Below are 24,468 nucleotides of genomic sequence, written 5' to 3' on the forward strand. Positions count from 1 at the left end.
TCAGCGAGTTCTGCGGTACATTACCATCGGCGGGACATTGCACGGTCGGGAGGTCCCTCGCGGCACTCTCGAGACACTAGGACGCTTAAAGGGGTCATTCATTGGCTCTCCTATACGTGCTTAGAATGCTTAAGGCAGTAATTCAGAAAATGATTCATGCAGTGTATCTTCTGCCTTTGACGGTGTGCTGCTTGCAGTCGTCTTCGGGTACTGAAAAATGGTCTGCTGCGCAAAATTTGTTTCAAGTCAGTGAATATCTCGTTTATAGGGCTACTTGCATCGAAGCCTAGCAAACTTGACGCCGGCGTGATTGAGAAACAGATATACGCTTGATTGAGTGAGTCGTACTTGGAGGCTGGCCTGCTCCGCATCTTCCGATGCCCGGTATTGCGGCGCTTGCGATCTGTGTCGGCCAGCTTGACATAGATACAAAGAGATGAGGAGAACAAGTGTCCGGCTACCTTGATTCTCGTCGCATGGAATCATTGGTATGGGCACAGAGTAAGCCGAAGTTATGAAGCTCGCAAGTCGAACCGTCTCGCGGAAATTGCCGTAAGGTCCCCGGGCCGCCAGCAAGGACGGCAAATCCCGAAAGGCGCGCTGCTACCTGCCTCGCCGTGGATTCTGCCTTCAGGGCACCCCGCACACGTCCCATCCGTGGATGCTGCAGTGTCACACGAGTGCTCACCATGCAGAGTGCTCTCATGAGCCAAATCTCGCGAGTGCCCTCAGATCGATGTACTGCAGAAGCATACTGACCACACTGTTCTTCTCGTTGACGACTGTCCCGTGAGACGGAAATCCACCGAGAAATGCCAGAGTGCAGGACCCGAAATAGTGTAATGTACCGCTATAGGCCGAAATATAAGTGGCAATGCAAAGCACAAGTGTCCTATGGCCCGTTCGAATGTCCTGCCTTAATTTTTGGACAAAATAGTTGCCATACGATCATTTTCGGGTGAGCACTCTTCTCCTCGTACGAGGCTGAACTGCATCGGGTGCCGCGTAGCATACTCCACGCTGTGGATTACCATTGCATCTATCTTACGCGTGTACAACATTGAGAAGGTGTGTCGCTCTTTTAGTGGCGCATGATGTGGCCCTGTTGGCTGACGTCTCGCTGTAGGCGAAGCGCTCGGACGGATCCATCACTGAGCTTCGCCGTGAATGGGTCTCAGCCCTCATACAGTACGTGATTTTCAATGTCTCCCAATAGATTCCGCGCTAACATCTGGCATCGTATTGCATCGCAAAGATCCGAAGCACTTCAAGTGCGTCTTTACGCCTCGCAACGCGGATGCGGTCTCAGTTCTTCGAGCTACTAAGGTAGCTCGCGAAGTCGTCTGATTAAGACAGATCTGCCATCCATTGGCGGAGTAGGTGGCGTACGGTTTGTCCAAAGGTCCGTAGCCATATATTGGACTACATCTGTAGTCGTGTATCTGTATGAATTGTAAATAAAGCCGACAAGCCAATCTCGACTACTACTTTCCCAGGATCATCTTCAGAAGGGATACCCCAGGCCTACCCTCTGCGCCTTGGGAAATAAAACACGAGCGTATGCGACGCATCTATCCATCCGCTGACGTTCGCGATCGTCTTCCCGCATGTTCAGCTCCAAGCAGGCAAGTTCGGCTGCTGAACTCGGGAGGGTATTCCAAGTCTCTTCTCCTGGTATGTCGTCCACGTCCGTCACCAATACTCTGATGTCTTGAGGCGGAGAGGGAAGCTTCGCCAAGACCTGCAAGCCCTGCACTGGGATGTAGCATCCTTCCAGCGAGAGGTAATCCAGTTTAGGCAAGTCTTCCATGATGCGAGCGAGTCGGTCGGACTCAATTCGAAGGTGTGCTGAATCGAGGGCGAGACAAAGTTTCCCCAGGGCATTGAACTTGAGAAGCGGGACAATAGTGCTATCAAAGGACATGCTCCGAAGATCAGATCCGGTGCAGGATTCCGAGAATGCGACGTCGAGGCTTCTGAGGATGTGCTTATCCAAGTGGTGGGAGCATAACGAGCAGACGTAGGATGGGAGAGCGATGCCATGCTCGTTGAAGAGGTCGGGAGGCTCAAAAATATAGATCCTGAGCGAGGATAATCTTGTGCAGGCACTACTCAAGACAGCCCTGAGCGCGCGCACGTTGTAGCCGCCTTTAAAAGATACGCTGAGTCTCGTGAGCTTGGGGAAAAGGGCAGCTCTTTCCGCAGGCTGGTCAGATGAGAATGGGTGGTCGATTGTCGTGATCAGATTCGTGAGGTGCGGAAGCGTCGAGAGGATGTCCCACACCGCTTCATCCGCGTGGCAAATAGTGGCGTCCTGCAAGTTGGCGAAGGTAACTAGCGTCGCAGGGGATACGGTGTTTATGCGGAGCAGCCGAAGTGAATCCATCATCGCAGATGCTCTGGATGTCAATATATCAAGTGTATCGCAATGATTGCGATCCATCCTGAGCCTCTTCAGTCTGCCGCTTGCAAACGCTTCCCAGATCCCCCACTGGTACGCCATGCTTGAGTCGATACAGAGCTCATCAAGCGCAGGGAAGAGCGTAAATTTCGATGGCACGAGCGTCTCCTGTAGTTGGCGACATACGTTGCCGGCCATCATGGTCGGCCCGCATGAGGTGCCGGCGTGGTCATGTCCCTCACGAGCAAGACGCGACACTGTGTCCGAGCTTCGCTTCTCCCAATAAAGCGCATTGTAGACCCCAAAAATGCGAATTTTGCGCGTGTACGGTAGGAGGCGCTCTCATTCCGATACTTTGATGAAACGACGGAAAATCTTGCAGAAGGTAATTTCAGCATTGTGTGGCCACAGCGAGGACGAATAGCACAGAGCTCTCACGCACGAAAACAGGTTCGCAAAGCTCCGACGGATTATGGGAATGAACTTTGAGATCCAGACACGCATAATCTGGCGCGTGGTAGTCGTCGTTCTTGTCGTCCTTGTTGCAGTGCTGCAAAGCGTCAGATCACGTCAAAAAGCTACGTCAGAAGGTAAGGTCTAGGACTCGCCTCGACAAAATGCCATGCATCGCGGGGAAGGAGGCGTAGAACGTGCAGCAAATAGCTTTCTTGCCACAAATATTGGTGGCGAGCTCGTGCCAGATACGACAGACACGCGCTGCACAGGCAAGAGTGGTATTATTGGAGTCCCTTGGAAGAGAACTCTGGTTGCCTGGGCCTTTGACGCAGCTCATGATAAGGTCGAGAATCTCGATTGGGAGGAGAGTCATGGCCGGCGAAGCGGACAAGTTGGTGGGCATATCCACGTGGCAGGGGAAAGGAAAGGGGCGAGGAAGAAAGACCGATTCGAACAAGCTTTATATGGCCCAGCGCGGTGACTCATGACCAGGTCTGTGCACCCGGTCCCGTTCATCGTTCTTGTTGTTAGCGCCAGATTGAGTCACAAGCGGCCAGAGCGTCGGAGAATGAAGGGCGTCACGATCAGATCAGGGAGGGGGCAATGAATGGCATGAAGGTTGGACAGATCGAGAGAGGCCGCATCCATCAGGATATGGCTTCAGTCTTGGAGGCAGCGAAGAAAGCCGCCGAACTTTGGCGACCGAGCGGTGAGGGTCGGCAAAAGCCGAAACATTGTGTGGCGCATGTTCAGGTTTCGATCCTCGGCCTTTGTACTGCGATATCGACGACAGAGATAGACCATGTCAGCGTCTATATTGTTCAATATTACCCAGAGCCACAGTTGATATCGGTCACGCATTCTCCCTCGACACGCGCACGCACGCGACGTCTGTTTACAGACAATGGCAAGTCCATCAAACCTGTAAGGGATGTGCGTTCACTCAAGCATTATCTGAATCATAATCTACCACTTCGGCACGCCACCTTGCGGCACGGTGACGGTCCTCCATCATCTCGCTCTCCAGACCATGACTTCTCCACTCGCATCCGCTATAGACATCGCGAGCCTTTGTGAGCACGGCGCGGGCGTGGACCAGGACGGCGGTGAGCGCAGCAATGGTCGGGATACTGTCGACCAAGAAGTAGCTTGCAATATGGTCGATTTCGTAGGCGACCTGGGCGATGAGCACGGCGGAGCTAATTGTGGATGATTTCGCTAAGAACGGCGTCGACGCAAGGAGTACGCACGTGTAGAGCACCGCGCTCTCAGTTATGACGATGACAACGGACTGGGCGAAGGCGTATATGATACGGAGGGAGAAGTGTGCGTTAGTGAAGCCTTGTGAGATGTAGCGGCTTGAACGCACGATTATAGGCGTACTGATCTTGCAGCCGGTGCCCCGATGGTACCGTCTGATGCGCCAAGCGATCATAGCTGTCGAAGACATGTAAAAATTCATCGCAAACATGAGAAGTTGCGCACGCACCCGTACAATAGACATTGGTCCTGTGATAAATTGATGAGAAGGCAAGTCGCAAGAACCAACGTACTTACAGAATAGTAAAAATCGAGCGCGCGAGCCTCCAGCGATGAAGATAGACAAGCGTGCTGGGAATCAGGGCGTTGTACTGAGTGAGGGCGAGCCAAATGAGATCTCTCGAAGGTCCACTATCGTGATGTATGTGCTGACCGCGCTGTAAGCATATGTAGTGCCGGCGGAGGATACTGTTCGGGAGGAGTTGGCATGCAATTGTCCGCGATAGCCTCATAGGACTCACCGACTAGCCCAGCCAGACATAGGAGCGGGGCGACGACCACTGACTTGCAGTAGTCGCATATAACGTAGAGGCGGCCAATCTAGGAAAGCCGAGCGTCAGCAATATTTCGAGTTCAGCTTAGCCAACACACACAACAAAGAGGTCCGCGACAACGATTGTCGCCCCATGGAAGGCGAACCTTGCTGAACCAGCTGGATCGTTTACTTCCGCGAAATAGATAGCCGGATGCTCGCCGTTGGTCCGCCACACGAAGCCCTGGAAGGCGCGGATGACGAGGCAGATCCAATGCTACAATCTTCTGTTGATATACGGTGTTGCAAAGCGCTGCTCCGACTTACGCCTGTGACCATGAGGGCGAGGATAATGAAGCTAGCGAGGAGGCGCCGCCGGTCTGGAGGTTGTTGGAGGTTGCTTGGGTCCTGCGGGGTGGCGTGACGGCAGAGGAGGCAGACCATCGCGAAGACGAGGGCGGAAAAGATTCCCATCATGAGCGACTGTACCGCAAGCCCTGCCAGCTTCATGTGCGGCTCCATGCCCTGGGGCTCCGAGGTGAAATCGAGAGACGGAGGCATTCTGAGTGAGGTCGGGACTTTTTCATGCGCGATTAGCCAGCATGGACCTGTATATCAGGTCGGTCGATACAGAGAGCAGGCCGATACAATTCTACTGCAGCGATGGCCCCTAGCGGTCGTTGAGCGGGTGTTTACTCCATGAAGGACGAGGCTGTATCGTGATTAGATCACAGACGGTGAGAAGGACGTCGGGCGCACATTTGAGATGCGTGCTACGTTGGAGCAAAGCTCCCAAGCATCGCGTCAAGCGCGGGCATGAAGACAAACAGCGATGGCAAGCAGTAGACGTGCGGCTGCAGAAGATCAGTGACAGCAATCTTCCAGACCGTCGACATCGGAGGTTCAGGGGGGCAGGAGTGTCGGGCGTACAATTTTCGGCTACAGTCGCTGCTGAGCATTGAATCTGAGAGGGCTTGCTCGACGACGAGATGCTTGCTCGTTGCTTCGCCCGGGACGCCGGGTCGCGCACGAAGCATCAGAGTGAAGTCGATCTATGGGGTTGACGAGCTAGCATTTGAGCATACACAGCATAGGCGGGTCAGCATTGAGCTGGGCGGCGACCCTCATTGAAGTCCGGCGGCGTTCACCCTTCCAGCATGAGCGTTCAATCCAAAGCACGCGTTGGCGATCTTCACACGCTTGCCATCATGTCGCTCTGTTGAAGCGTGACCTCGATGCTGATCAGTCATCTAGTTGACGGGCTTTCTGCCTTGCTCACCTAGCCCGGAAGTGCTTTCGAAATCGCAGCCGGATATATACATTGCTTTTATACTCCATGGTATTGCTAGTAGTGCGTGTTGTATCGGCCGCCTGGCGTAATGGCAACGCGTCTGACTACGATTGGGTAATCAGGAGATTGCAGGTTCGACCCCTGCGGTGGTCATTTTTGTGGCATAACCCTCTCTTTTTGTCCCTCCTGACGATGCGGAAGGGCAGTTGGTCCCTACTTTTATTACATCGTCTGTCTAGCTTCTTCAAGTGTGTCACATACAGGCTCATATACGCCCGGACCAAGCATCTACCAGGCATGCGCCGCCCGATGTTTGCCATTCTTTTCGACTTTGGATCCTCACTCTATTTAGTACGCAATTCTCTCACTTCAACCTCGCTTATCACTTCATTCGATCTCAATCCTCTCAATACAGCTCCAATCTTCACTCGCTCCCAATCCTCCCGTTCATACCCTGAAGGGAGCTGAACACGACGCGCGCCGCTCGCTCGACGTCTTCGGTGTCTTCCTGGGCGACACGCCTGAGCACGGCGACGAGCTTGTCCGGATGCCAGCGGAGGAGTCCGCGGCGAACGCGGTCGCGGAGGGCGTGTTTGTCGGTCGGTGAGGATTGGCCTGAGCCAGACTGAGTGGGGTGTCTCTGACTGGAGCACCCAGTATCCGTCGGATTCGAGTACCCGGCCGCGGTACGCATGAACTTCTCGACCGCGGCCTCCGTCACGTCCTCGGGTCGAATCGCGCGTCCACCCCATCCCTCCGCTTCCCCGCTGCTCCGCGCACCAAACAGACCAGGCATGACGGGAGCGCTACCGCCCTCGCCATCGTCGTCCTCCTCATCTTCCTCTCCCTCCTCCTCCACCCCGAACACCGGCCACGGCACGTCCGCAAACCGCACCACGCCCACCGGCATGCGCGCTACTACCCCCCATTGCGCCTCATACGCCGCCCACCGACCCCGCTTCACCCGCTCGCGCTCCTCCATGCGTATCCTGCGCAGCGCCTGCCGTCGCACGGCCGCAGTGCGCGCGGGGTCGCGCCTACCATGCGCGTCACGGAGGGTGCCGCCGGCGAGGACCCATTCCTCCTCGCCACGCGCCGCTTCAGAGGCCTCGCGCTCCCGGAGAGCGGCGACCTGGGGCGAGAGTGGAGGTGGGGAGGGTGTCGAGGGAGGAAATTTGGCGGCCTGAGCCTGCACGTGCGGAAAGCGTTTCTCGCTCGGGAACTGGCGCGGAAGGCCGCGTGTTGGCCGCGCGCCGAAGTCGAGGTAAGTGTCGAGTGGATTGGAGAAAGAGGTCGAGTCCGAGGGAGGTTCAATGGTAGGCAGAGCATCCGCGAGTTCTGCGAGGTAGCCGAGGCCAGTTCGTGGCGCGCGAGGAAAAGACGGTTTGGGAGCTTTGGGTTGGGGTTCGAAGATTGACGGGCCTGGGTTCCGGGGTGCAAAAGATGCGCCCTTTTCATGTGTCTTGCTATTGCGACTTGGAGACGAAGATGAGGGAGATTCAAATGAGCGCGGCGGCGAAGTCTCGAAGTCGTAAAGCGACGCGTCTAATGCGCCTGGAAGGCCGCGGTAACGGGAGGGCGTCTGCATGTTGAGGACCCTATCTCTGTGGCTGCGTACAATGCACCCAGAAAGCGGTCGAGGGGTTCGCACGACTGTGGAAGGAGCAACAGAGCCGACGCGGTGATGGTGGTTGAAGTTCAGGTTGAACTTCGGCACGCGTGACACGTGGCATGTGACCGTAACGAAGGATGATGGCAAGCAAGGAATAACAGTTAGTTCCTTGTCTCGACGACCATCTCTCCCCGTGAATGCCTATCCGGACACCAATAGCGCTTACTAATCATATGAGGCCTCAAGATGTCGAACTATAGCACTCTATAGAATCATTTCTCACGTTCTCGCTATGACCCCCGCCTCTGAAGCGCGCGCAGAATCAGCTCTGGCTTGCCTTCGGGGTACATCGTATGCGAAGAAGATGAGACAGACCTAGGGCGCAGAGGCCCTCTGTGACTTACTTGAATGGCATTGGGACTTCGCTCGGGATGCCGTCAGAATCCCAAGACTAATCTCAGTTCAGGTTATCTGGCGATCTTTGCGAACTGGCTGGCGAAGCAATCCGTTCCACCTCTATCGGACTGTCCGAGGGAGCATGAGGGCACGCAGAGTATCTGAACACCTTCATAAGAAAGTATGATTGACATGTACTCGTGCGTCGGAGCTCTCCTTGGGCTTTGCTTGTTCGCTCAAAAGGCGCGTGCTCGTCAAGAGTGATCATGGGACCTATCATTGACCAGCATCTCATAGCCCGTACAGCATCGAGAGATAATCGCTGCTCGACGCTACGTACTGTGGAAGGATGCGGGGGTCAATGTCTTCGTAGCCCTCGTTCTCGAAGGCGGTAATCAACTTCCGGGACATCAATTTATTTCTCGTTATCAACCTCAAGTGAAGACTTCGCTGACCTTTGAGCTCCTCATCCACGGTGCGCTACCTTCAAGATAGCTACTGACGATTCACGGTGAACTGTCCCCAGGGGTGCCAAGGCATGGTCACCGGACGCGTCCAATTCACGAAGGTCACGACCAATGCACTGTGCGGGATTCCTTGCAACGTATCCCACGCCGCGCTTTGAATAGGAACTCCTGAGCCTTTCCTTCGATGAATAAATCTACAAGGTCGTATATAAGGCATCCATACGCGTGAGTCCTCACCCAGCGCTTTCCCGCTTCTTCTTCCAATCTCACAATGTCGTTCGCCAACTCCAGCTTTGCGCCCCTTGCCGTCCTGGTCGGCATCGTAGCTTACCTCTACTCTCGCCGCCGCCGCGATGCGCTCCCCCTTCCCCCAGGCCCTAGGAAGCTACCGCTCGTTGGCAACCTCTTCGACATGCCCAAACGCTTCGAATGGGAGAAGTACATGGATTGGGCGAAGGAGTTCGGTTCGTATCTACTTTCGCTTCCCTCGCTGTGATGTCGGTGCCGACGTCGTCTTTACCCGCAGACACCGACATCCTCCACCTTGACGTCGCCGAGAAGTCCATCGTGGTGCTTGACTCCTATGAGGCGGCCGTCGAGCTGCTGGAGAAGCGCTCGAAGATGTATTCTGACCGGTATGTTGGCCGACAGTTGCTGCGGAATACAGGGACGGTGGCTAATCTGCGCCGTAGACCACCATTCCCGATGACCATCGACCTCATGGGCATGGACTTCAACTTCGCCTTCGTGCCGTACGGTAAGCGGGATCCTATTGTGAGCTATCCCTCCTATTGACGTAGATACCACCTTTGTGACTTTCAGGTGATAAATGGTCTGCACTGTTCCCCTTTTCCACTGTTCAGCTGAACTGACGATGTATCAGGCGCGCCAGACGCCGCCTGCTGCACGGTTTCCTACATGCTACCGCGTCCGTGGACTATCAGCCTCTCGAACTCAAGGGCGCGCATGCTTTCCTTCGCGCCATGCTCAACGCGGGAGAAGACGACCTCGAAGCTGAGCTCAGACAGTACGTAGTCGTCTTCATCCAGTCCCCTGATCCAGCTGTCCACCACTGACCACGCACTCCAGTATGACCGGCCGTCTCATCCTCCGCATCGTATACGGCCTCGACATCCAGAAGAAGGACGACCCGCACGTCACCAACGCGGAGGCCCTTCTGCGCATGCTAACCACTTCGTCGATCCAAGGCTCCTACCTCGTCAATAGCGTGCCTGCACTGAAATGTATGCCGGAGTGGGTACCGGGTGAGTGGTTCGAGTGAGGGGTTGGGAACAAGAGAGTTGGCGCTGCGTGGAAAGAGCTGACGCGCCCGGCATAGGAGCTGACTTCAAGCGCGTGGCGCGGCTGTGGCGCAGGCTGGGGAACGAGATCGTGGATCGGCCCTTTCACGAGGTCCAAGAGAGTATGGTACGCTTCTCGCCGTAGGACCTGTACGATATGCGACTCACGACGTGGATCTAGACTAGCGGAGCCTCTCCGACTCCGTCTTTCGCGCTCAACTCCATCGAGAAGGGCGCGGACGAATCAGTAATCCGAGACGCGGCGGCGACGATGTATAACGGTGGTACCGATACGGTAAGCGGGTCTGCCTCTGGAATATGCCCCGGTGTACTGACCCTCCCAGACCGTCGTCACGCTCCTCAACTTCACCCTCGCCATGCTCGACCATCCCGAGATGCAGCGCCGCGCGCAGGCCGAGCTCGACACCGTCCTCGGACCGCTGCAGACTTCAGAGGGAGCGCCGGGCCAGATGCCAGCCCTTGAACACGAGTCGCGCCTTCCCTACATCACCGCGCTCGTGCGTGAGAGCTCGAGGTACAAGCCAGTCACGCCGGTGGTGAGCTTCAACCTCGCGACTCTACCCTTCGCTCATGGAGTTCAGTCCATCACTCACGCCTACTCCGGCGCTGAGGTGGACATCTACAACGGGTACGCGATCCCAAGCGGGTCTATCATCATACCGAATGTGTGGTAGGTCCTTTACATCCCTTTTCTTCGACTGTAGCACTCATACATCTCCAGGTCCATGATGCACAACGAGATCACCTATCCGGACCCATACGCCTTCAAACCCGAGCGATTTCTGTCCGCCGACGGCAAGCTCGACCCACAGGTCCGCGACCCGGGAACCATGGCCTTCGGCGTGCGCTAACCTTCGCTTCCGGGCCCTCAGCTTTACTGACCGTCAGTCTCCCCTGGATAGTTTGGTCGCCGCGTCTGCCTAGGACGTCACTTGGCTTACAACTCGGTTTGGATCATGATCGCGTCTATCTTGCGCGTGTATAATATTGAGAAGGTACGCGTTCGTGGATCAGACGCCTCTGCGCGCGGCTTACCCACGCGCGCAGGCAAAGGACGCAGATGGGAAACCTATCGAGCCTCACCGGGAGTGGGCTTCTGCGTTGGTCCAGTGAGTACGCAGGCACTTCGTTTGAGACCAGCTGATGCGCGGCCAGGAACCCTGAGCACCTCAAGTGTGTTCTTTCCCCGCGCAACGCAGGAGCGGCCGAGATGATTCGCGCCACGGAGGGCATGGAATACTGAGCGCGACGAGGGAACTGATGGTCTTATTTCTCCCTTCATCGAATTGACCATGACTTGCTGTACTAGGATTGGATCGCCGAATTGTACGGGATTCGATGTGACGGTCCCCCGTTCTCGGTCTGTACCGCTGGAAGGTGGCTAAGGACTATTTCCAGCTTTGTGCTCACGACAGGGTGCTCTCGCGCTATGAATACGTGAGGCATTGACGTAAGCTACTATCCTGCCGAGGGTCGCACAGGTTGGAGACAACCTATTTAGGTGTGTATGTCACCTTGCAGCCAGCACTCCTGTGACGTTGATAAGGCCTTCTTTCACCGCAGCTAGAAGTTGTTCCGCTCTCTTCGTAGGTAATCTTCCGCGTTATCGTCTATGACCGCCAATGTGGCTCTGGATAGGCTGCTCCAATGTCAGCGCGTCAACGCCGCCGAAGCGATTAGCTTGCAGGCAAGCACGTACTTGGTGAGTAGGCTATATAAGAGACTCGTCGTCATCAACGGCCTTCCTAATCATCCCCCTTCCTCATCAACATCGTAGACGGGATGTCGCTCCTCCTCATCTCGCCTATCCTTCTCGCCATGGTCATGATCGCTGTGGGTCTTCGTAGGCGGAAGCGTTACTTACCCCTCCCACCTGGGCCGCAGGGGCTGCCACTCATAGGCAACTTCTTTGACATGCCGAGCATGTACGAGTGGGAGAAGTACATGGAGTGGGCAAAACAGTATGGTACGTGGGGGATCCGACCGACTGTTGTGCAACGTAACTAACCTAGTATCCGTCGCAGACACAGACATCCTTCATCTCAATGTAGCGGGAAAGAGCATCGTTATTCTGGACACGTACGAGGCATGCAATGAACTGCTGGAAAAGCGATCCAGATATTACTCCAGCCGGTTCGTCTGACTTCCGTCAGCTGCTGACACTCATGTCTGACTATCACGACAGACCACCCTTCCCCATGGCAATCGACCTCATGGGAATGGATTTCAACTTCTCTTTTATCCCCTACGGTAAGGTGTTCACTACCGAAAGTATTTTCGATGACTCATTGCCATCTCTTGTACGGTTTCTAGGCGATAAGTGGTAAGCCGACGACATCCCCGCGCGCCTATCTTGTCGCTGACGAAGCACCAGGCGCGCCAGACGCCGGCTATTCCACAGCGTCTTCCACGAGTCGGCTTCGGTGCGCTTCCGTCCTCTAGAGAAGAAGGTTGTGCATCGCTTCCTCCGCTCCATGCTCAGCGCAAGAGAGGACGACCTCGAGGTCATGGCCCGACAGTGAGGCCATCACTTCTTCCTACCACCCTCAGTGTTGACCGTGCACTTCAGCATGGCCGGCGCACTGGTCCTCGGCATAGCCTATGGTGTCGACATCCAAAGCGACGAAGACCAGCGCGTGATCGATGCGCGAGAGCTCATGCATATGCTGGCAGGATCCACGATTCAAGGCTCGTACCTCGTCAACAACATCCCAGCCCTCAAATACGTGCCGAATTGGATGCCAGGTGCGCAGCGGCGCCATTGAGTGAACTCTTCGTGCTTACTAAAAATCTATCTCTCATCTGCAGGCGCCGACTTCAAGCGCGTAGCGCGCGAGTGGCGCCCTCGAGCCCAAGGAATTGTGGATAAACCATTTGAGGAAGTAAAAAAGAGTTTGGTATGTCCGCATCAAAGTTCATTAGTAGTCACATTACTTAGCGTCCACATAGACCGATGGCTCATTCCCTGCACAATCCTTCGTGCGAACCACCCTCGAGAAGGGTGGCGACGAGCGCGCGATTCGCGACGCGGCAGCGACGATGTATAACGCGGCAACAGATACAGTGGGTGATGACCTTGGTTCATGAGGAGTTTTCGTACTCATATAATTAAGACGGTCACCAACATCCTCAACTTCGTACTCGCCATGCTGGACCATTCCGACATACAGCGACGTGCGCAGGCTGAGCTCGACTCTGTCCTCGGGCCACTTCAGACTGCCGAGGGCGCGCCAGGTCAGTTCCCCACTTTTGAGCACGCATCACAGCTGCCGTATACCACCGCAATCGTGCGGGAGAGCGCGCGGTATAGACCAGTCGTTCCCGCGGTGAGCTTCTGCATCTCGTGCAAGGGTCCCTTGGCTCACAAGGCGTCCCGTAGGGCGTCTCGCATGCCTACAATGGCGATCAACCTGACGTCTACAATGGATACGCGATCCCCTGCGACTCCATCATTATCCCGAATATCTGGTGAGCGCGTGGAGATGAGAGTCCCATCGGAGCAGTATCTGACCAGCTTCAGGTCCATGGCGCATAACGAGGACATCTACCCCGACTCCTACGCCTTTAAGCCCGAGCGGTTTCTAGCTGCAGACGGCAGCCTCGACCCCAAGGTACCTGACCCGGCGAAGATAGTCTTTGGCGTACGTGGACCCTCCCTCTCTCGATCTCTCACGTCTTCCTGACTCATTGTCCTGCAGTTTGGCCGTCGTGCATGCCCAGGTCGCCACATGGCCTACGACTCAGTCTGGTTGATGATTGCATCTATCCTGCGCGTCTACAATATCGAGAAGGTGATCTCCAGCGCTCAACTGTTCGGTTATATGGCACTCACACGTGATACCAGGCAAAGCGGCCGGACGGGACGACCGTCAAGCCGCGGCGGGAATGGATCTCGTCTTTGGTTCAGTGAGTTGGTCGAGTGGATGCCAGCGAAGAGCATTGTTGATGGGGCTACAGGCTTCCGAAGCCCTTCAAGTCTGCGTTCGTGCCGCGTAGCTCAGCGGCGGAGGCAATGATACGTTCAACGGAAGGGGTGGAATATTAGAAGAGCGCTCGGGATACGCTGCGAATACAACTCAATCTCTTCATCACTATGCTGACGAGCGTGAAGCGGCATAGCCTGCTTAAAGCACGCCGCAATCCCCAACCCAAACCGGCACACTCGGCTTCCCATCCCCCACCGCCAGCCCATCCACCTTCTCCAATACCCTCCGCGCCGTCGTACCCTCCTCTCCGTCCAACCTCACCTTCCCGAAGACCACGTACTTCCCCGTGAGCTTCGCCAGCTTTGACGGGTCTTCCGTCGTGACGATGAAGAACTGCGACGAGTTGCTGTTCTTGCCCGAGTTCGCCATCGCGAGACTGCCGTATTCGGCTCTGTTCTTGAGGCCGAGTTTCTCGTCGGCGAACTTAGCGCCATAGATGGACTAGACGAATGAAAGGTCAGTTTGAGGTTGCGGGACGTTGGGAGGCTATCGAAGAGACGCAGGCCGGCACACACCTCCCCTCCGCTTCCATCCCCACGCGACACATCCCCGCCCTGCATCACGAAGCCCTTCGCGACGCGGTGTATCGGGCACCCCTTGTAATGCAGCTTCTTGTTGGGCGCATTCTTACAGTTCCCTTTCTCCCCCGTACATAGCGCGAGGAAGTTCGTCCGCGTCTTAGACAGGCCGGGCGACGTGTCGAGATCGATGATCAGCCTGCCGAGGGAGAGCGGCTCGGGATGATGAAAGCGCATGATGAGCGAGCGCTTTTAATGAGGGTCAGACAGAAGTGAAGCAGCGGAGAGCGCGTGTACGACTTATACATCAAGGTCTTTCAGGATATCTTGCTGCTCCTCGGAGAGATCCTCGGGCTTCGAGGGCAAGCCGTAGCTTTCGGCTTTCCGAGAGAGTAGATCCAGCGTATCTTGATACTGTTTGGTATGTAAAGCGTGCTCCTCCTCGTTGCCGGCGAAGATATCGAAGAAGGCGGCGGACATGGTGGTTGGAGTTAAGAGCGATGTTATACGGCGAATGCCGAAGCGGAAGCGGATGGCGGTTGATCACGTGGAGAAGGTTGAACTTTGTCCTCCTTGAACTACTGGTTGCCTGTATGGTTCATATGCGGAAGAAATAATGGGATAGCGCTGACAGATAAAGTGACGAGTCATACTGCTCAAGAATACCTCTCGCCCTTTGTCGAAAGGACTATGGGTACCTATGTACCTTTATTTACTTGGCGCTTTTGCCAAGCAGCGACATACATGGACGCCAACGTTCCCTTTGTGCCATCCGACCGTCTGACAGCGACGTCCACTGCCTTCCTCGACGCGCACCACTTTGGCAGCTCGGGCTTTGCGTGCGTGTCGCTCTTTATCTCTACATCTTCAGGCGCTCACAGGATCGGCTGGAAGCCATACACAGCGGCCTTCATGATGCGCGTGCCACAAGAGCTCGTGGACGAGATCGTCTCCTACATGGCCTCTGAGACCGACTTGGAGATATTCGTGCGCCTCCTTGAGGCCTCTTACTCCCTATTTGCGCCGCAGATATCCAAACTCCTTCCCCAGCTGCCTGTCGTCTTACAGCGTAAACGCCACTATCACGCCTTGCAAGATATCCATGAGCTCTTCCCCGAAGCCACGGATCCCTCTGTCCGTCACGTCGTAGTCCAGCTTCTAAAGCCACTTTCGACCCACAACTGCGAAGACGTGCTGCTGCCTTCCGTCCTTGAAGCGTGCATCGATCTTCGCAGCCTAGCCTTCGATCTCAACGGTATGCTTTGGTCGGAGGCCACCGTATCTGCTGCATACAGGCTCTTTGATGTCATACAGTACTCGGCACTGGAAAGCCTCTCCCTGAGCCGCGTCAGATTCAAAAAGTCGGATATCGACGTCTTCAGCGCCTTGGTTCTTCCCGCTACCTTGCACGATTTGAGGTTGCACCAAGTCGAGGTGTCTAGCTCCCTCTATAGAGCACACCTCGGTGCTATGATTCCAGACGCAGATCTCCAAAAGCCGTCGCTCGTTAACCTTACCCTTGACGGGCCTTCCCTCTGTTTTGCCCGCATGTTCACCGACGCAGTGTTCCCATGCACGTCTGAGGACCTGAGATCCCTGGACTATACTCCGATGTCCTGGATCGATCATATACAGCTCCGGGATCTTCTGCGCGCGAGCCCGCATCTGCAGCATCTGACGCTCAGAAAAGGTGCGCTCTTTCGAGTTCTTGATGGAAATCGTACATGCTGAACGACTCAGCAGGTGACGATGAAAACTATTCGTCAGACCACAATCTCTTTGGATGTGCAGCTCTATGCTCGCTGTGCATATGTTTTGCGACGCCTGCAGGACATCGCACTGTCCCTAGTGTCCTACGCACGATTGAGACTATTCCCGAGACGGCGCCCTTCGAACTGCTCACCTTCGCGATCCCTGCCACTGGCACTATCAAAAAGGGAGGGTGGGACGCTCTTGAGGATGCTCTTCTGCGGCGGCAGTCTATGCGTATCATGGAGATGGTTTTCACTCCATACAAGGATATCGCGCTGTCGGAGGGTAAGAAACGCGGGTATGTCAAGGTTATGAACGGCCTAATGCCGCGGCTGCACTGTCAAGGCAAACTCAGAGTCATCGTGGGTGAAGGTGAGCCTCAATCCCGCGTTTTAGGATTTTCAGACGCTAATTTCAGTACCAGATATCTGAGAGTCGCCTAGTAGGAGCGGTGGATGCGGTGGCCTTGCGGTGGCCAGGATCAGGACGAACGCTGCGGTTGAAGTTAAGGCGGATGTGACACGGGGAATGCCGAAGCGGAAGCAGACGATCACGCCGATATCACGTGTGCAAAGTTGAACTTGATGTGCTCATCACATTTTCGTTCACCGGGCCATAACGGCCCCGTCGAGCCTCATAGTCATCATCTGAGGCTTTGCGCGGATGTTTCCCAGAGTCAGTGTATGTAGAAGATCAACTCGACGACGAAACGGGCTGTCATGGATTCATAGATTGGCGGCGATAGCAGGGACATCCGCCCTCGGGTGACCATCCTTACTGGGAACAATGGCATGATGCGGGTTGTCTAGGCGCCCACCGGAGCCTCGTGAGAAGTCGCGTTGACCATGCAGGGCCGTGCTCCGAGGGTAAACATTGTACGCTTCTCCACGTACAAAAGACGTTGTTCTTCCCCACGTGCAGCCGAAAAGTACAGAGCACGACTGAAAACTCAATATTTGGGGCGGGGGTATGTGGCTGCTGAGCCTGCTTGGATCACAGCGAGGCGGTTGTCGTCGACGGCGGGAGATAGAATCCCGACATGCGGCGCCGCTGTACGATATTCCCGCCCAATCGTCCACTGCTTCTCGCTGAGCTGTCAGGCGGCCCTCGAGCGGGCGCCACCGTTGCTGTTGCGCGAGGCACCGATGATGAGCAGAGCGGGGCCGCGCCACCGATGTTTTCTGTCAAGCGCGATGCTTCTGACGCACGCATGAAATACCGCCGCGCTTCTTCGCCCCCTCATGCGCGCTATCCCCATATGTGCACAAAGGAGTATTCTCGTGGGAAGGGCACGAGGCGCCGAGCGTGGAAGGAATGAAGGCGAGGAACGTGGGGAGGCTGATGCGGGCGGCACATGGGCGGCGCGCGTGGGTTGCAGCGTGCCCGGAGCTCGGAGGGGGCTATCCACTTTGGGGAGCGCGGCGGGTTCCCTCCGACCAATCGATGTGCGGGCGGCGCGGTCAGCGCCAGTCATCGCGGCGGCAGCCAGCATGGCATCCTGTGCGAGGGCGACAGCGAGTCACATCCCGTGCGCGCTAATGGCGCTGCGAGGGACCGACGATCGCGACACCGCCGAACGATGACTCGAGCGTCGGGCCCTGGATGACGAGGCTGAAGATGTTCGAGTTCGACTGGCGAGGGATGGGGGGCGCTCTTCGCGCGCCTTCGCGACAATCTTCGACGTGGATCAGGAGCCCTGGCGACGCGAAACAGACACGGGGCGCGCGAAGCCCGCATCAGCTGCCAGGAGGGGGAGGACAAAGGTCTTTCCTTTTTGGACGGATCCTTTGTACCGCCTGCCTTTCTCGGACTCATGTCCGGATGGGCAGGCGGGCGCTTGGGTATATATACGCACGGCGGTGCGGGGAGATGTACAACACCTTCCCTCCTCAGGCAGCGCCCGACCCGCATTCGCATTCGCACCAGCATACCCGGCTCGCACATACATCCCATTCCGTCTCATACCCATCCATCGCATCGGTCAGCATGTTCCAAGTCGCGTCGCACCCCTCTTCCTTCGCCACACACGGCCATGGGCACCACCACTCGCACCACTCGTCCTCGCATCACTCGTCTGCGCATGGCTCGCACGGCGTCAACTTGCCTCGGACCCTTCAGCGCCCTCAATTCTACGATATCCCCTCCCGTAATATCACGGCGGTCGCGCCAGACCTTGCCGGTGTTCCTATCGAATACGTTCGCCGCGGACTGTACCCCCGAGCCAGAGAGTGCGTGCCATCCGATCACTGCACTATCCCGCGTACTAACTCGTACCCAGGATGATCGGCGGTATCTCCACCCTCAACGTCCCCTCTACCATGCCCGCGAACCACCTCCCAAAGCACCTCAACGTCGGCTGCCGCGCGACCCCCGGTGTCTCCTACCCCACCCACCTCCTCGCCGTCTGCGCCAGCAAGTCCGGCGATGCGCACGCCAAGCTCGTCCCCACCCACGCACTCGTCCTCGCCGCGCACTGCGCGCACGTCGAGCCCCTCGACGCCGCCGCGCCGCAGCCCGGCGGGAGCGTGCTCCCCCTCCGCATCGTCCGCATGGCCGTCCCCTCGCCCGCCGCGTTCCCCATTCTGCACGCGTACATGTACAACCACCGCGCGGACGCGGTCGCGCAGGCGCTCTTCCCCGCGCTCCCGGCCGGCGCCGCGCGCGCGTTCGCGACGCACCAGGGCATCACCGTCGCGCTCGGCTCGGGGCAGGCGAAGCACCAGCTCGCGGCGCAGCTCATGCAGGCGGAGGGCGGCAACCTCAGCCGGCTCACCGCGGACGCGGCGCATGTAAAGGAGGCGTGGCAGGACATGGTCTCGCTCGGGATGTACGACGCGCAGCTCTGGGATACCATCGACCTCTGCTGGGAGGTCGTCCTCGCGGCGCTCAACCTCGCCGCTGCTCAGCAGTAGATGTGTGCTACGGCCCGGCAGTTAATAGCTGCCAGAAGAGGAAGCCGAGGGCGTTGGCGCTGGCACACAACGCCCTCATCTCACCTCGAACACTCACGCGTCTCCGAATCCCGCGAACGCTAAAACACCCCGTATCTTCGTCTTTCCACGACGCTCCTACGTCTTACATGACGCCTCTTCCTTCGTCTTCTCTGACAATCTCACCATCTGGACCTCGCATATACCCTTACTTACACCCCCTAGTTCGCGTTCGCTTACAGCCTACACTTAACACCTCGCTTCGTTTCGTTTCGTCTGCCTTTCCGTCTCTTCCCTTCGCAAGCTACCCTACCCCCTACTAATACTGTCCCGTCTTCTCATCTCATCTCAAAATTGTAGCTTTAGCCGCGTTAAGTACTTTGAATTGGCATTATTGGTGGTTTTATCGTGAACTCCAGCTGCGCATGCTGAGTAGATTTCGGAGTGTATAGGTAGTGGCGCTGGCGCCTTGACAACCCGCATCATGCCATTGTTCCCAATAAGGACAGTCGCCCGATGTCGGTCGACCGTGCTATCGCCATCAATTTATGGATCCTAGTAACGCACTCTGGTTGACGATGGAATCCCATGATTGCCTACGTGGAGTATGGGCTGGTTGTCCCGATGACGATGTCCCTTGAGACTCGATGCAAACTAAATTCATCATTCGAGGGATTGGCGATTACCTATGCGGATCTTGTGGACAAGTTTGCTGCGAGGTCTGACGTACTAGACATAGCACAGGTTCCATTTCGAAGTGCCATTGTACACCTCGACCGACAACACCTACGCATCACAAGTCGTCAGTAAGCGCGAGCCAGCACAATATTCACATTGAACGCTTGGCGGCTCTGAAGGCCATAACATCAATACGACTCCAAGGTGACCTTGAGTATGCCCCGCTTATCTACGTTCGGCATATACTGAGCCATCCTCCTATGATAATTGGCCTCCGTCTCCTCCGAACTAACGAGCTCGCCATGTCGGGCCAGTCGGATGATGACCGCGCGCACCGGCAACCGTCTCCCCAGAAGCGCGTTCTCTAGCGCGCGCCAATGTTGCTCGTACGGGTCGATCTTGCTGCTCTGCGCGGGCAGGGAGAGCGAGAACGTCGCGAGGGGTGCGGACTCGGGGAGCGTGTTGACGATGGCGGCGATGTTGCGGACGGACACCTGGTTGAAGTTCATGGGCTTCGTGAAGGATATGCACAGCATGCTCAGGGATGCGCAGGCCGATAGATCGTATTCGGCCATCTGGGAGAGGTCTGGGGTCTGGTCAGCGTACTTAAGCCGCGGGGGCGTCTATCAGAGTGCACGTACCGGTACGGAGAAACAGCTTGTCCAGGCGCGGGTTCGCGCGGGTCAGCTCGCCCATCATGTCGCGATCGTCGTCCCAGAAGGTTGAGCTGTAGTCGATGATCTGCAGGCCGCCAAACGGGTACGACCCGGACGCGAAGCGCAGCATCCGGACGAATTCGAGCGAGCTCTGATCGAAGCTGATGAAGAACAAGGGCGACTCGCGAGGATCCCCCTGCTGCACCTCGGTGCCTTCAGAAGCCTGGATTGCGTCCAGCTGGCATCCAGAGAACCGCACTATGCGAAGGGAGGCAGACAGAGCCAGCGCGCGGAATGCGTCGATGTCCGCCTCTCGGAGGTACAGCCAGCTCATGAAGAGAAATTCCAGCGTCGGGCGCTGCATGGCCCTATAGATTGCCTGCCTCTGTTCCTCGGATCCTATCGCCTTCGACCACGCGATGATATTCGTCGTGATGCTGAGGCTCCGAAGGGCGTTACACGCGTCGAGTAATGGGGCCAGAAGCTCCTCCTCAGGATCCCGCGTTGGGATCTGCTTCGAGCGCTCAATTTTGACACTCTGGACTGAGCGCATGATCTCGGGGCAGAGCTTGGCGATGGCCGATAGCGCGAGGTAGTGGTCCTTTCTTTTGAGAGTGACGAGTCCTCTGCGCAGATTCGTGGAGATCTGAGGGGAGAACACGGGGACAGATGCTTCGAGCAGGTTTACGAGTACTCCAAGATCCTCGGCATGCTCGACGTGGAAGATGATTTCGTTGACGAGCTCTTGCGGTAGGTGCATGTCGACGTCGATGAGAGAAGCTAGCGTGCTGCGGGTCCGGCTTCAAGTCTCGATAGATAGCGCTCAAGTATACATACTCACGGTAAAAAGGCGAAGAAGATATGATGGCAGTCGAGGACATACGCGCTCTGCACTTGACTGAATCGAACAGGCGCCCAGCGCCTGCGGCTCGTGTATGATGTCATTTGGCCGCAACGTGGCAAAACAAGAGCATACGAGGACCCATATGGGATCCAGAGGTAGATACACCATTCCGGTGCAGGGATCGCATAGGCCTGCAGGGTCGCGTCTCCCTATAGCATACCCTTTTGACATGATTTATGCGCGAGGCGCTGACTCCCAGCAGCGCAATGGTCGTGAAGTCATTCGACACCTGTCGCCGCAGATAGAGCCGTCTTGTACATGTACACCTTCCCGCGCAATTCTAATGACTCATGCCCTGCACGAAGGCTTGGCGAGCCTCTGCGACAACAATGAGTCTCCACCGACGCAAAGCCAAGGATGAATACGCACCAAGGGATCACATCGAGTATCCCCCGCTCGTTCAGCCTCGATAGGAAACGCTGAATCGTCTTCTGAAAATGCACCTGATCCTCCGCGGAAACGCATTCTGTATAATTACGCTGTCGGACATTGACGAGGCGAGGCGCGCGACCGTCTGGCCCCAGGAGAGCGTCCTCCAGAGCAATCCACTGCGGTAGATCTACTACATTTCTCTCGCCGTTGAAAGAAATCATCAGCGTGAAGGTATCGAGGGATCCGACGTCACGAATCGTCCTGATGGTCGAAGCAACGTTCTCGATGGCGCTCCCATGCACGCGCGTCTCGAGAATGGTGGTCAACGAGCGCACTGCTCGGATGTGCGACAAGTCATACTTGGGAAATCGCGAGAAGGGCCCCGAGACTATTGATGGGGGTCAGCGTATGCATGACGAGAGGCATGGGGAAGCAGCGTACCGGTCCCTAGTGTCAGATGTTGTAAATGCGCGTTCGCGCGCAAGAGCTGTGCGGTGAGATGGTCATCGTGTATGTTGCCATCCGCACAGTATTCCATCGTGCTCAGCGAGCAGCACGACGCAAGCCCCATCATGCACACGAAGTTGACGCAGCAATCATCGAAAGCCAGCTCTCGCAGCTCTGGAAATGGCGTCGGCACCTCCGAGTCTACCTCCGCCGCGTACGCCTCGAACGTCACAATCATGCGGAGCCTAACGGAACGCAGGCCCACCGGAATCCTCAATGCCCGAAATCGCGCCTCATCCTCCTCCCCGAGACGCGTGTGAGATAGGGAGAACCTTTGGAGAGTCGGACGCTGCATAGCAAGATAGATAGCTTCTTTCTGTTCCGCGTATGGCAGCCCCTCCTGCCACCCTTGCATGTTCAAATCGATTGCGAGGCTGCGAAGACAGGAGCAGGCGTCGAGCAGGCGGGCCAGCCCTGTTTCCTCCTCGTGATACTTTTCCTCCTGGGGTGCCATTTCCTCTCGGTGATACGCCTCCTCTTGATGATACGTCTCCTCCCGGTGATGCGTGTGGGCTTGGTTCCGTTCTCTCTCGATAGTAACATGCCAAACGGAGTCCATCGCTTCAGGACAGATCGCAGAGATAGTCGACAATGAGCGGAAATTGTCGACGCTGAAGTCCACAGGCTGCTCGCGCAAGTTCGCGCAGATCTGCGCAGAGAAGACGGGCGCGGACGCTTCCAGCAGGCGTACGAGATGCGCCATATCCGAGTCACGCCATTCGACGCGAGAGATGATCTCATCCACGAGCTCTTGAGGTACGCGCATGGCGGGGGGACGAAGACCCGAACTCTGACCCGCTTAGGACTCAACGGTCAGACTATCTACGTGCACAATACTCGCGTTTTGACACGTACCAGGCCAATACTCAAGAGGATGGTAGTCGGAGAGAGAAAGCAAAGGCGTGGCAGGCGGGAGGCACTGTATGCCCCTGTTTGGCTGCGGATGCGAGTCAACAAAGGTACATACAACGACCCCCTCCCTCTCCTGGCTTTGGACGAGAAACTGTGTTCGTGCATGCAGTTTACAACTCCCTACCCGTGCTCTTGTGAAGCATGATTCCACACCTCGCCACCGAGGCCTCCGAACGAGATGAACACGGTCCCCTTCGGCGAGGATCAGAACGTACAAGCGCTGCAGCAAGGAGTAAGCGCACCTCTAGGTCAAGCACTAACATGTAGATCCTCAAGTAACAACTTCAAGGATCCCGCGCTCGTCCAACCGCGGAAGAAGATCCCTGACCGTGCAACAAAAGTGCTCCTTGGTAAGCGAGGAGACCCTGCGGTCCGTGTACTTCCATATACACAGCTTAACCACGCGCGGCGCTTGGCCCCCCGCGCACAAAAGGGCATCCTCCAGTGCCGTGAATCCTGCATCCCAATTTCGCCCCGCTCGGGCGGGAAGCACAACGTGAATGTCTCGAGGGCCACCGTCTCGGGAATAGAGCAAAGTGCCCGGGCGATATTCTCTATGACCAACGGTGCGCTCCTCTGGATGAGCACAATGACTGAGCGCAACGCGGGGTTATGCGACAAGTCATACACCGGAAACTGTGCGCGATAGTCTGTAAGCTTCTCGTGAGTGCACTTTATTATGGCATAGCAACAGCCTGGCAGGAATGGCGTACCGTTTCTCAGTATCAGATACTGCAACTGCGCGTTTGCCCGCAGAAGTTGCGCGACAACGTGGTTATCGTCAACATGCTTGTCGGCCGAAGTGAAATCAAGCCTCGTCAGGCTCCGGCACGATGCAAGATTCATCAAGCGCACAAAACCTAGAGAGCGCTCGTCGGCGATCAACGAGTCCAAGGAGGGAGCTGGAGTAGCTGGTGCTGCAGGACCTGCAGCTTCGTTGGGATGTATGCCGAACACGCTAACGCCACACAGCTTGACAACGCGCAGGCTCGCCGGCAAGGCCAGAGACCGAAAAGCAACTTCGTCTTCCTCCTGTAGGCGTACTCGAAAAAGAGCGAGGTATTCCAGGGTAGGACGCTGCATGGCCCTGAGAATGGCTTGTCTTTGTTCTTCGTACAAAAGGCCCTCCGTCCAGCCCTGGATGCACAGGTTGATCGAGAGGCCACGGACACTGGTGCAAGCGTCGAGTAAGCGTGCCAGCTCCAGCTCTTCCTCGCGGTATGTGCGCGTACGAGGCTTGTTTCTCTCGATATTTACATGCCAGATCGAATCCTTGATCGCGGGACAAAGCGCAAACATTGTCGCCAAGTAGTGGTGATTGTCGACCCTGAAGTCCACATATTTCTTGCGGAAGTTGGCACAGATTTGAGGCGAGAATACGGGAACGGACGCTTCGAGGATGGAAACAATGTGTCTCATACGAAATGCGGGCCATTCGACGTGGGAGATGATCTCATTCACGACCTCTTGAGGTACGCGCATGGCGTTGAATACCAAGAGAACTGCTGGGAATTCT

At 56.4% G+C, this 24,468-nt stretch overlaps 11 protein-coding genes and 1 non-coding gene across 12 annotated transcripts; 5 read left to right on the forward strand and 7 right to left on the reverse strand.

The window, feature by feature from the left end:
* Window positions 1–1,199: 1,199 nt before the first annotated feature.
* SCHCODRAFT_02711678 (uncharacterized protein) lies at window positions 1,200–5,210 on the reverse strand (the record flags this gene model as incomplete). The annotated part of the gene is made up of 14 exons (XM_003028764.1): window positions 1,200–1,442; window positions 1,529–2,399; window positions 2,475–2,674; window positions 2,844–2,951; window positions 3,006–3,118; window positions 3,742–3,779; window positions 3,844–4,056; window positions 4,108–4,198; window positions 4,227–4,294; window positions 4,347–4,366; window positions 4,415–4,488; window positions 4,639–4,717; window positions 4,771–4,926; window positions 4,977–5,210. 14 exons carry the CDS (start codon window positions 5,208–5,210, stop codon window positions 1,200–1,202), a joined length of 2,508 nt encoding a protein of 835 aa, XP_003028810.1.
* Window positions 5,211–6,014: 804 nt separating this feature from the next.
* On the forward strand, window positions 6,015–6,093 carry SCHCODRAFT_t193. Its single transcript has one exon. It is a non-coding gene; the product is annotated as a tRNA-Arg (tRNA).
* Window positions 6,094–6,131: 38 nt separating this feature from the next.
* SCHCODRAFT_02635863 (uncharacterized protein) lies at window positions 6,132–7,637 on the reverse strand. Its single transcript, XM_003028763.2, has one exon. The coding sequence runs from the start codon at window positions 7,526–7,528 to the stop codon at window positions 6,365–6,367; it is 1,164 nt and encodes a 387-aa protein (XP_003028809.1). The 5' UTR covers window positions 7,529–7,637; the 3' UTR covers window positions 6,132–6,364.
* A 1,025-nt stretch (window positions 7,638–8,662) lies between these two features.
* Window positions 8,663–11,322, forward strand: SCHCODRAFT_02635869 (cytochrome P450). Its single transcript, XM_050345891.1, has 15 exons — window positions 8,663–8,879; window positions 8,942–9,050; window positions 9,108–9,172; window positions 9,238–9,247; window positions 9,299–9,442; window positions 9,505–9,680; window positions 9,755–9,843; window positions 9,898–10,011; window positions 10,061–10,273; window positions 10,319–10,407; window positions 10,459–10,579; window positions 10,640–10,732; window positions 10,785–10,846; window positions 10,893–11,242; window positions 11,301–11,322. Exons 1-14 carry the CDS (start codon window positions 8,687–8,689, stop codon window positions 10,978–10,980), a joined length of 1,566 nt encoding a protein of 521 aa, XP_050198361.1. The 5' UTR covers window positions 8,663–8,686; the 3' UTR covers window positions 10,981–11,242; window positions 11,301–11,322.
* Window positions 11,323–11,500: 178 nt separating this feature from the next.
* SCHCODRAFT_02635870 (cytochrome P450) lies at window positions 11,501–13,831 on the forward strand. The gene is made up of 14 exons (XM_003029083.2): window positions 11,501–11,703; window positions 11,762–11,870; window positions 11,923–11,987; window positions 12,051–12,060; window positions 12,112–12,255; window positions 12,307–12,482; window positions 12,546–12,634; window positions 12,687–12,800; window positions 12,851–13,063; window positions 13,117–13,205; window positions 13,258–13,378; window positions 13,436–13,528; window positions 13,582–13,643; window positions 13,695–13,831. The coding sequence occupies exons 1-14, from the start codon at window positions 11,520–11,522 to the stop codon at window positions 13,780–13,782; spliced, it is 1,557 nt and encodes a 518-aa protein (XP_003029129.1). The 5' UTR covers window positions 11,501–11,519; the 3' UTR covers window positions 13,783–13,831.
* Window positions 13,743–14,662, reverse strand: SCHCODRAFT_02691587 (uncharacterized protein). The gene is made up of 3 exons (XM_003028762.2): window positions 14,548–14,662; window positions 14,239–14,490; window positions 13,743–14,164 (listed from the first exon to the last, which is right to left on the reverse strand). Exons 2-3 carry the CDS (start codon window positions 14,476–14,478, stop codon window positions 13,862–13,864), a joined length of 543 nt encoding a protein of 180 aa, XP_003028808.2. The 5' UTR covers window positions 14,479–14,490; window positions 14,548–14,662; the 3' UTR covers window positions 13,743–13,861.
* A 370-nt stretch (window positions 14,663–15,032) lies between these two features.
* Window positions 15,033–16,710, forward strand: SCHCODRAFT_02635873 (uncharacterized protein). The gene is made up of 4 exons (XM_050345892.1): window positions 15,033–15,080; window positions 15,146–15,931; window positions 15,985–16,365; window positions 16,418–16,710. Exons 2-4 carry the CDS (start codon window positions 15,157–15,159, stop codon window positions 16,423–16,425), a joined length of 1,164 nt encoding a protein of 387 aa, XP_050198362.1. The 5' UTR covers window positions 15,033–15,080; window positions 15,146–15,156; the 3' UTR covers window positions 16,426–16,710.
* A 194-nt stretch (window positions 16,711–16,904) lies between these two features.
* On the reverse strand, window positions 16,905–17,646 carry SCHCODRAFT_02047133 (uncharacterized protein). Its single transcript, XM_050341614.1, has one exon. It carries the CDS (start codon window positions 17,483–17,485, stop codon window positions 17,090–17,092), a length of 396 nt encoding a protein of 131 aa, XP_050198363.1. The 5' UTR covers window positions 17,486–17,646; the 3' UTR covers window positions 16,905–17,089.
* Window positions 17,647–17,696: 50 nt separating this feature from the next.
* Window positions 17,697–19,336, forward strand: SCHCODRAFT_02635876 (clp1-like protein). The gene is made up of 2 exons (XM_003029081.2): window positions 17,697–18,221; window positions 18,272–19,336. The coding sequence occupies exons 1-2, from the start codon at window positions 17,863–17,865 to the stop codon at window positions 18,903–18,905; spliced, it is 993 nt and encodes a 330-aa protein (XP_003029127.2). The 5' UTR covers window positions 17,697–17,862; the 3' UTR covers window positions 18,906–19,336.
* Window positions 19,337–19,667: 331 nt separating this feature from the next.
* On the reverse strand, window positions 19,668–21,143 carry SCHCODRAFT_02635879 (uncharacterized protein). The gene is made up of 3 exons (XM_003028761.3): window positions 21,099–21,143; window positions 20,243–21,045; window positions 19,668–20,187 (listed from the first exon to the last, which is right to left on the reverse strand). Exons 2-3 carry the CDS (start codon window positions 21,015–21,017, stop codon window positions 19,790–19,792), a joined length of 1,173 nt encoding a protein of 390 aa, XP_003028807.1. The 5' UTR covers window positions 21,018–21,045; window positions 21,099–21,143; the 3' UTR covers window positions 19,668–19,789.
* Window positions 21,144–21,340: 197 nt separating this feature from the next.
* Window positions 21,341–23,094, reverse strand: SCHCODRAFT_01329166 (uncharacterized protein). The gene is made up of 4 exons (XM_050341455.1): window positions 22,896–23,094; window positions 21,975–22,838; window positions 21,531–21,921; window positions 21,341–21,479 (listed from the first exon to the last, which is right to left on the reverse strand). Coding segments are annotated over exons 2-4 (1,224 nt in total). The 5' UTR covers window positions 22,807–22,838; window positions 22,896–23,094; the 3' UTR covers window positions 21,341–21,478.
* Window positions 22,928–24,434, reverse strand: SCHCODRAFT_02691591 (uncharacterized protein; the record flags this gene model as incomplete). The annotated part of the gene is made up of 3 exons (XM_050346838.1): window positions 22,928–23,144; window positions 23,195–23,602; window positions 23,666–24,434. The coding sequence occupies 2 exons, from the start codon at window positions 24,432–24,434 to the stop codon at window positions 23,202–23,204; spliced, it is 1,170 nt and encodes a 389-aa protein (XP_050198365.1). The 3' UTR covers window positions 22,928–23,144; window positions 23,195–23,201.
* Between the last annotated feature and the right edge of the window lie 34 nt (window positions 24,435–24,468).

Source organism: Schizophyllum commune (assembly GCF_000143185.2).
Source record: "Schizophyllum commune H4-8 unplaced genomic scaffold SCHCOscaffold_10, whole genome shotgun sequence".
Classification (NCBI taxonomy): Eukaryota; Fungi; Basidiomycota; class Agaricomycetes; order Agaricales; family Schizophyllaceae; genus Schizophyllum; species Schizophyllum commune.

What these genes read in the sequence shown, in the direction of transcription:
- SCHCODRAFT_02635863 (XM_003028763.2), bottom strand. Translation starts at nt 7,528, where the DNA reads ATGCAGACGCCCTCCCGTTACCGCGGCCTTCCAGGCGCATTAGACGCG.
- SCHCODRAFT_02635869 (XM_050345891.1), top strand. Translation starts at nt 8,687, where the DNA reads ATGTCGTTCGCCAACTCCAGCTTTGCGCCCCTTGCCGTCCTGGTCGGC. An exon ending in CTCGAAGCTGAGCTCAGACA is followed by an intron (nt 9,443 to 9,504) that starts GTACGTAGTCGT and finishes CACGCACTCCAG; the next exon opens with TATGACCGGCCGTCTCATCC. An exon ending in TATGCCGGAGTGGGTACCGG is followed by an intron (nt 9,681 to 9,754) that starts GTGAGTGGTTCG and finishes CGCCCGGCATAG; the next exon opens with GAGCTGACTTCAAGCGCGTG.
- SCHCODRAFT_02635870 (XM_003029083.2), top strand. Translation starts at nt 11,520, where the DNA reads ATGTCGCTCCTCCTCATCTCGCCTATCCTTCTCGCCATGGTCATGATC. An exon ending in GGAGTGGGCAAAACAGTATG is followed by an intron (nt 11,704 to 11,761) that starts GTACGTGGGGGA and finishes TATCCGTCGCAG; the next exon opens with ACACAGACATCCTTCATCTC. An exon ending in CGGCGAAGATAGTCTTTGGC is followed by an intron (nt 13,379 to 13,435) that starts GTACGTGGACCC and finishes ATTGTCCTGCAG; the next exon opens with TTTGGCCGTCGTGCATGCCC.
- SCHCODRAFT_02691587 (XM_003028762.2), bottom strand. Translation starts at nt 14,478, where the DNA reads ATGCGCTTTCATCATCCCGAGCCGCTCTCCCTCGGCAGGCTGATCATC. An exon ending in GGGATGGAAGCGGAGGGGAG is followed by an intron (nt 14,165 to 14,238) that starts GTGTGTGCCGGC and finishes TCATTCGTCTAG; the next exon opens with TCCATCTATGGCGCTAAGTT.
- SCHCODRAFT_02635873 (XM_050345892.1), top strand. Translation starts at nt 15,157, where the DNA reads ATGCGCGTGCCACAAGAGCTCGTGGACGAGATCGTCTCCTACATGGCC. An exon ending in GCATCTGACGCTCAGAAAAG is followed by an intron (nt 15,932 to 15,984) that starts GTGCGCTCTTTC and finishes ACGACTCAGCAG; the next exon opens with GTGACGATGAAAACTATTCG.
- SCHCODRAFT_02047133 (XM_050341614.1), bottom strand. Translation starts at nt 17,485, where the DNA reads ATGCTGGCTGCCGCCGCGATGACTGGCGCTGACCGCGCCGCCCGCACA.
- SCHCODRAFT_02635876 (XM_003029081.2), top strand. Translation starts at nt 17,863, where the DNA reads ATGTACAACACCTTCCCTCCTCAGGCAGCGCCCGACCCGCATTCGCAT. An exon ending in CTGTACCCCCGAGCCAGAGA is followed by an intron (nt 18,222 to 18,271) that starts GTGCGTGCCATC and finishes ACTCGTACCCAG; the next exon opens with GATGATCGGCGGTATCTCCA.
- SCHCODRAFT_02635879 (XM_003028761.3), bottom strand. Translation starts at nt 21,017, where the DNA reads ATGCACCTACCGCAAGAGCTCGTCAACGAAATCATCTTCCACGTCGAG. An exon ending in CAAGCTGTTTCTCCGTACCG is followed by an intron (nt 20,188 to 20,242) that starts GTACGTGCACTC and finishes ACCAGACCCCAG; the next exon opens with ACCTCTCCCAGATGGCCGAA.
- SCHCODRAFT_01329166 (XM_050341455.1), bottom strand. Translation starts at nt 22,806, where the DNA reads ATGCGCGTACCTCAAGAGCTCGTGGATGAGATCATCTCTCGCGTCGAA. An exon ending in ACATCTGACACTAGGGACCG is followed by an intron (nt 21,922 to 21,974) that starts GTACGCTGCTTC and finishes CCCCATCAATAG; the next exon opens with TCTCGGGGCCCTTCTCGCGA.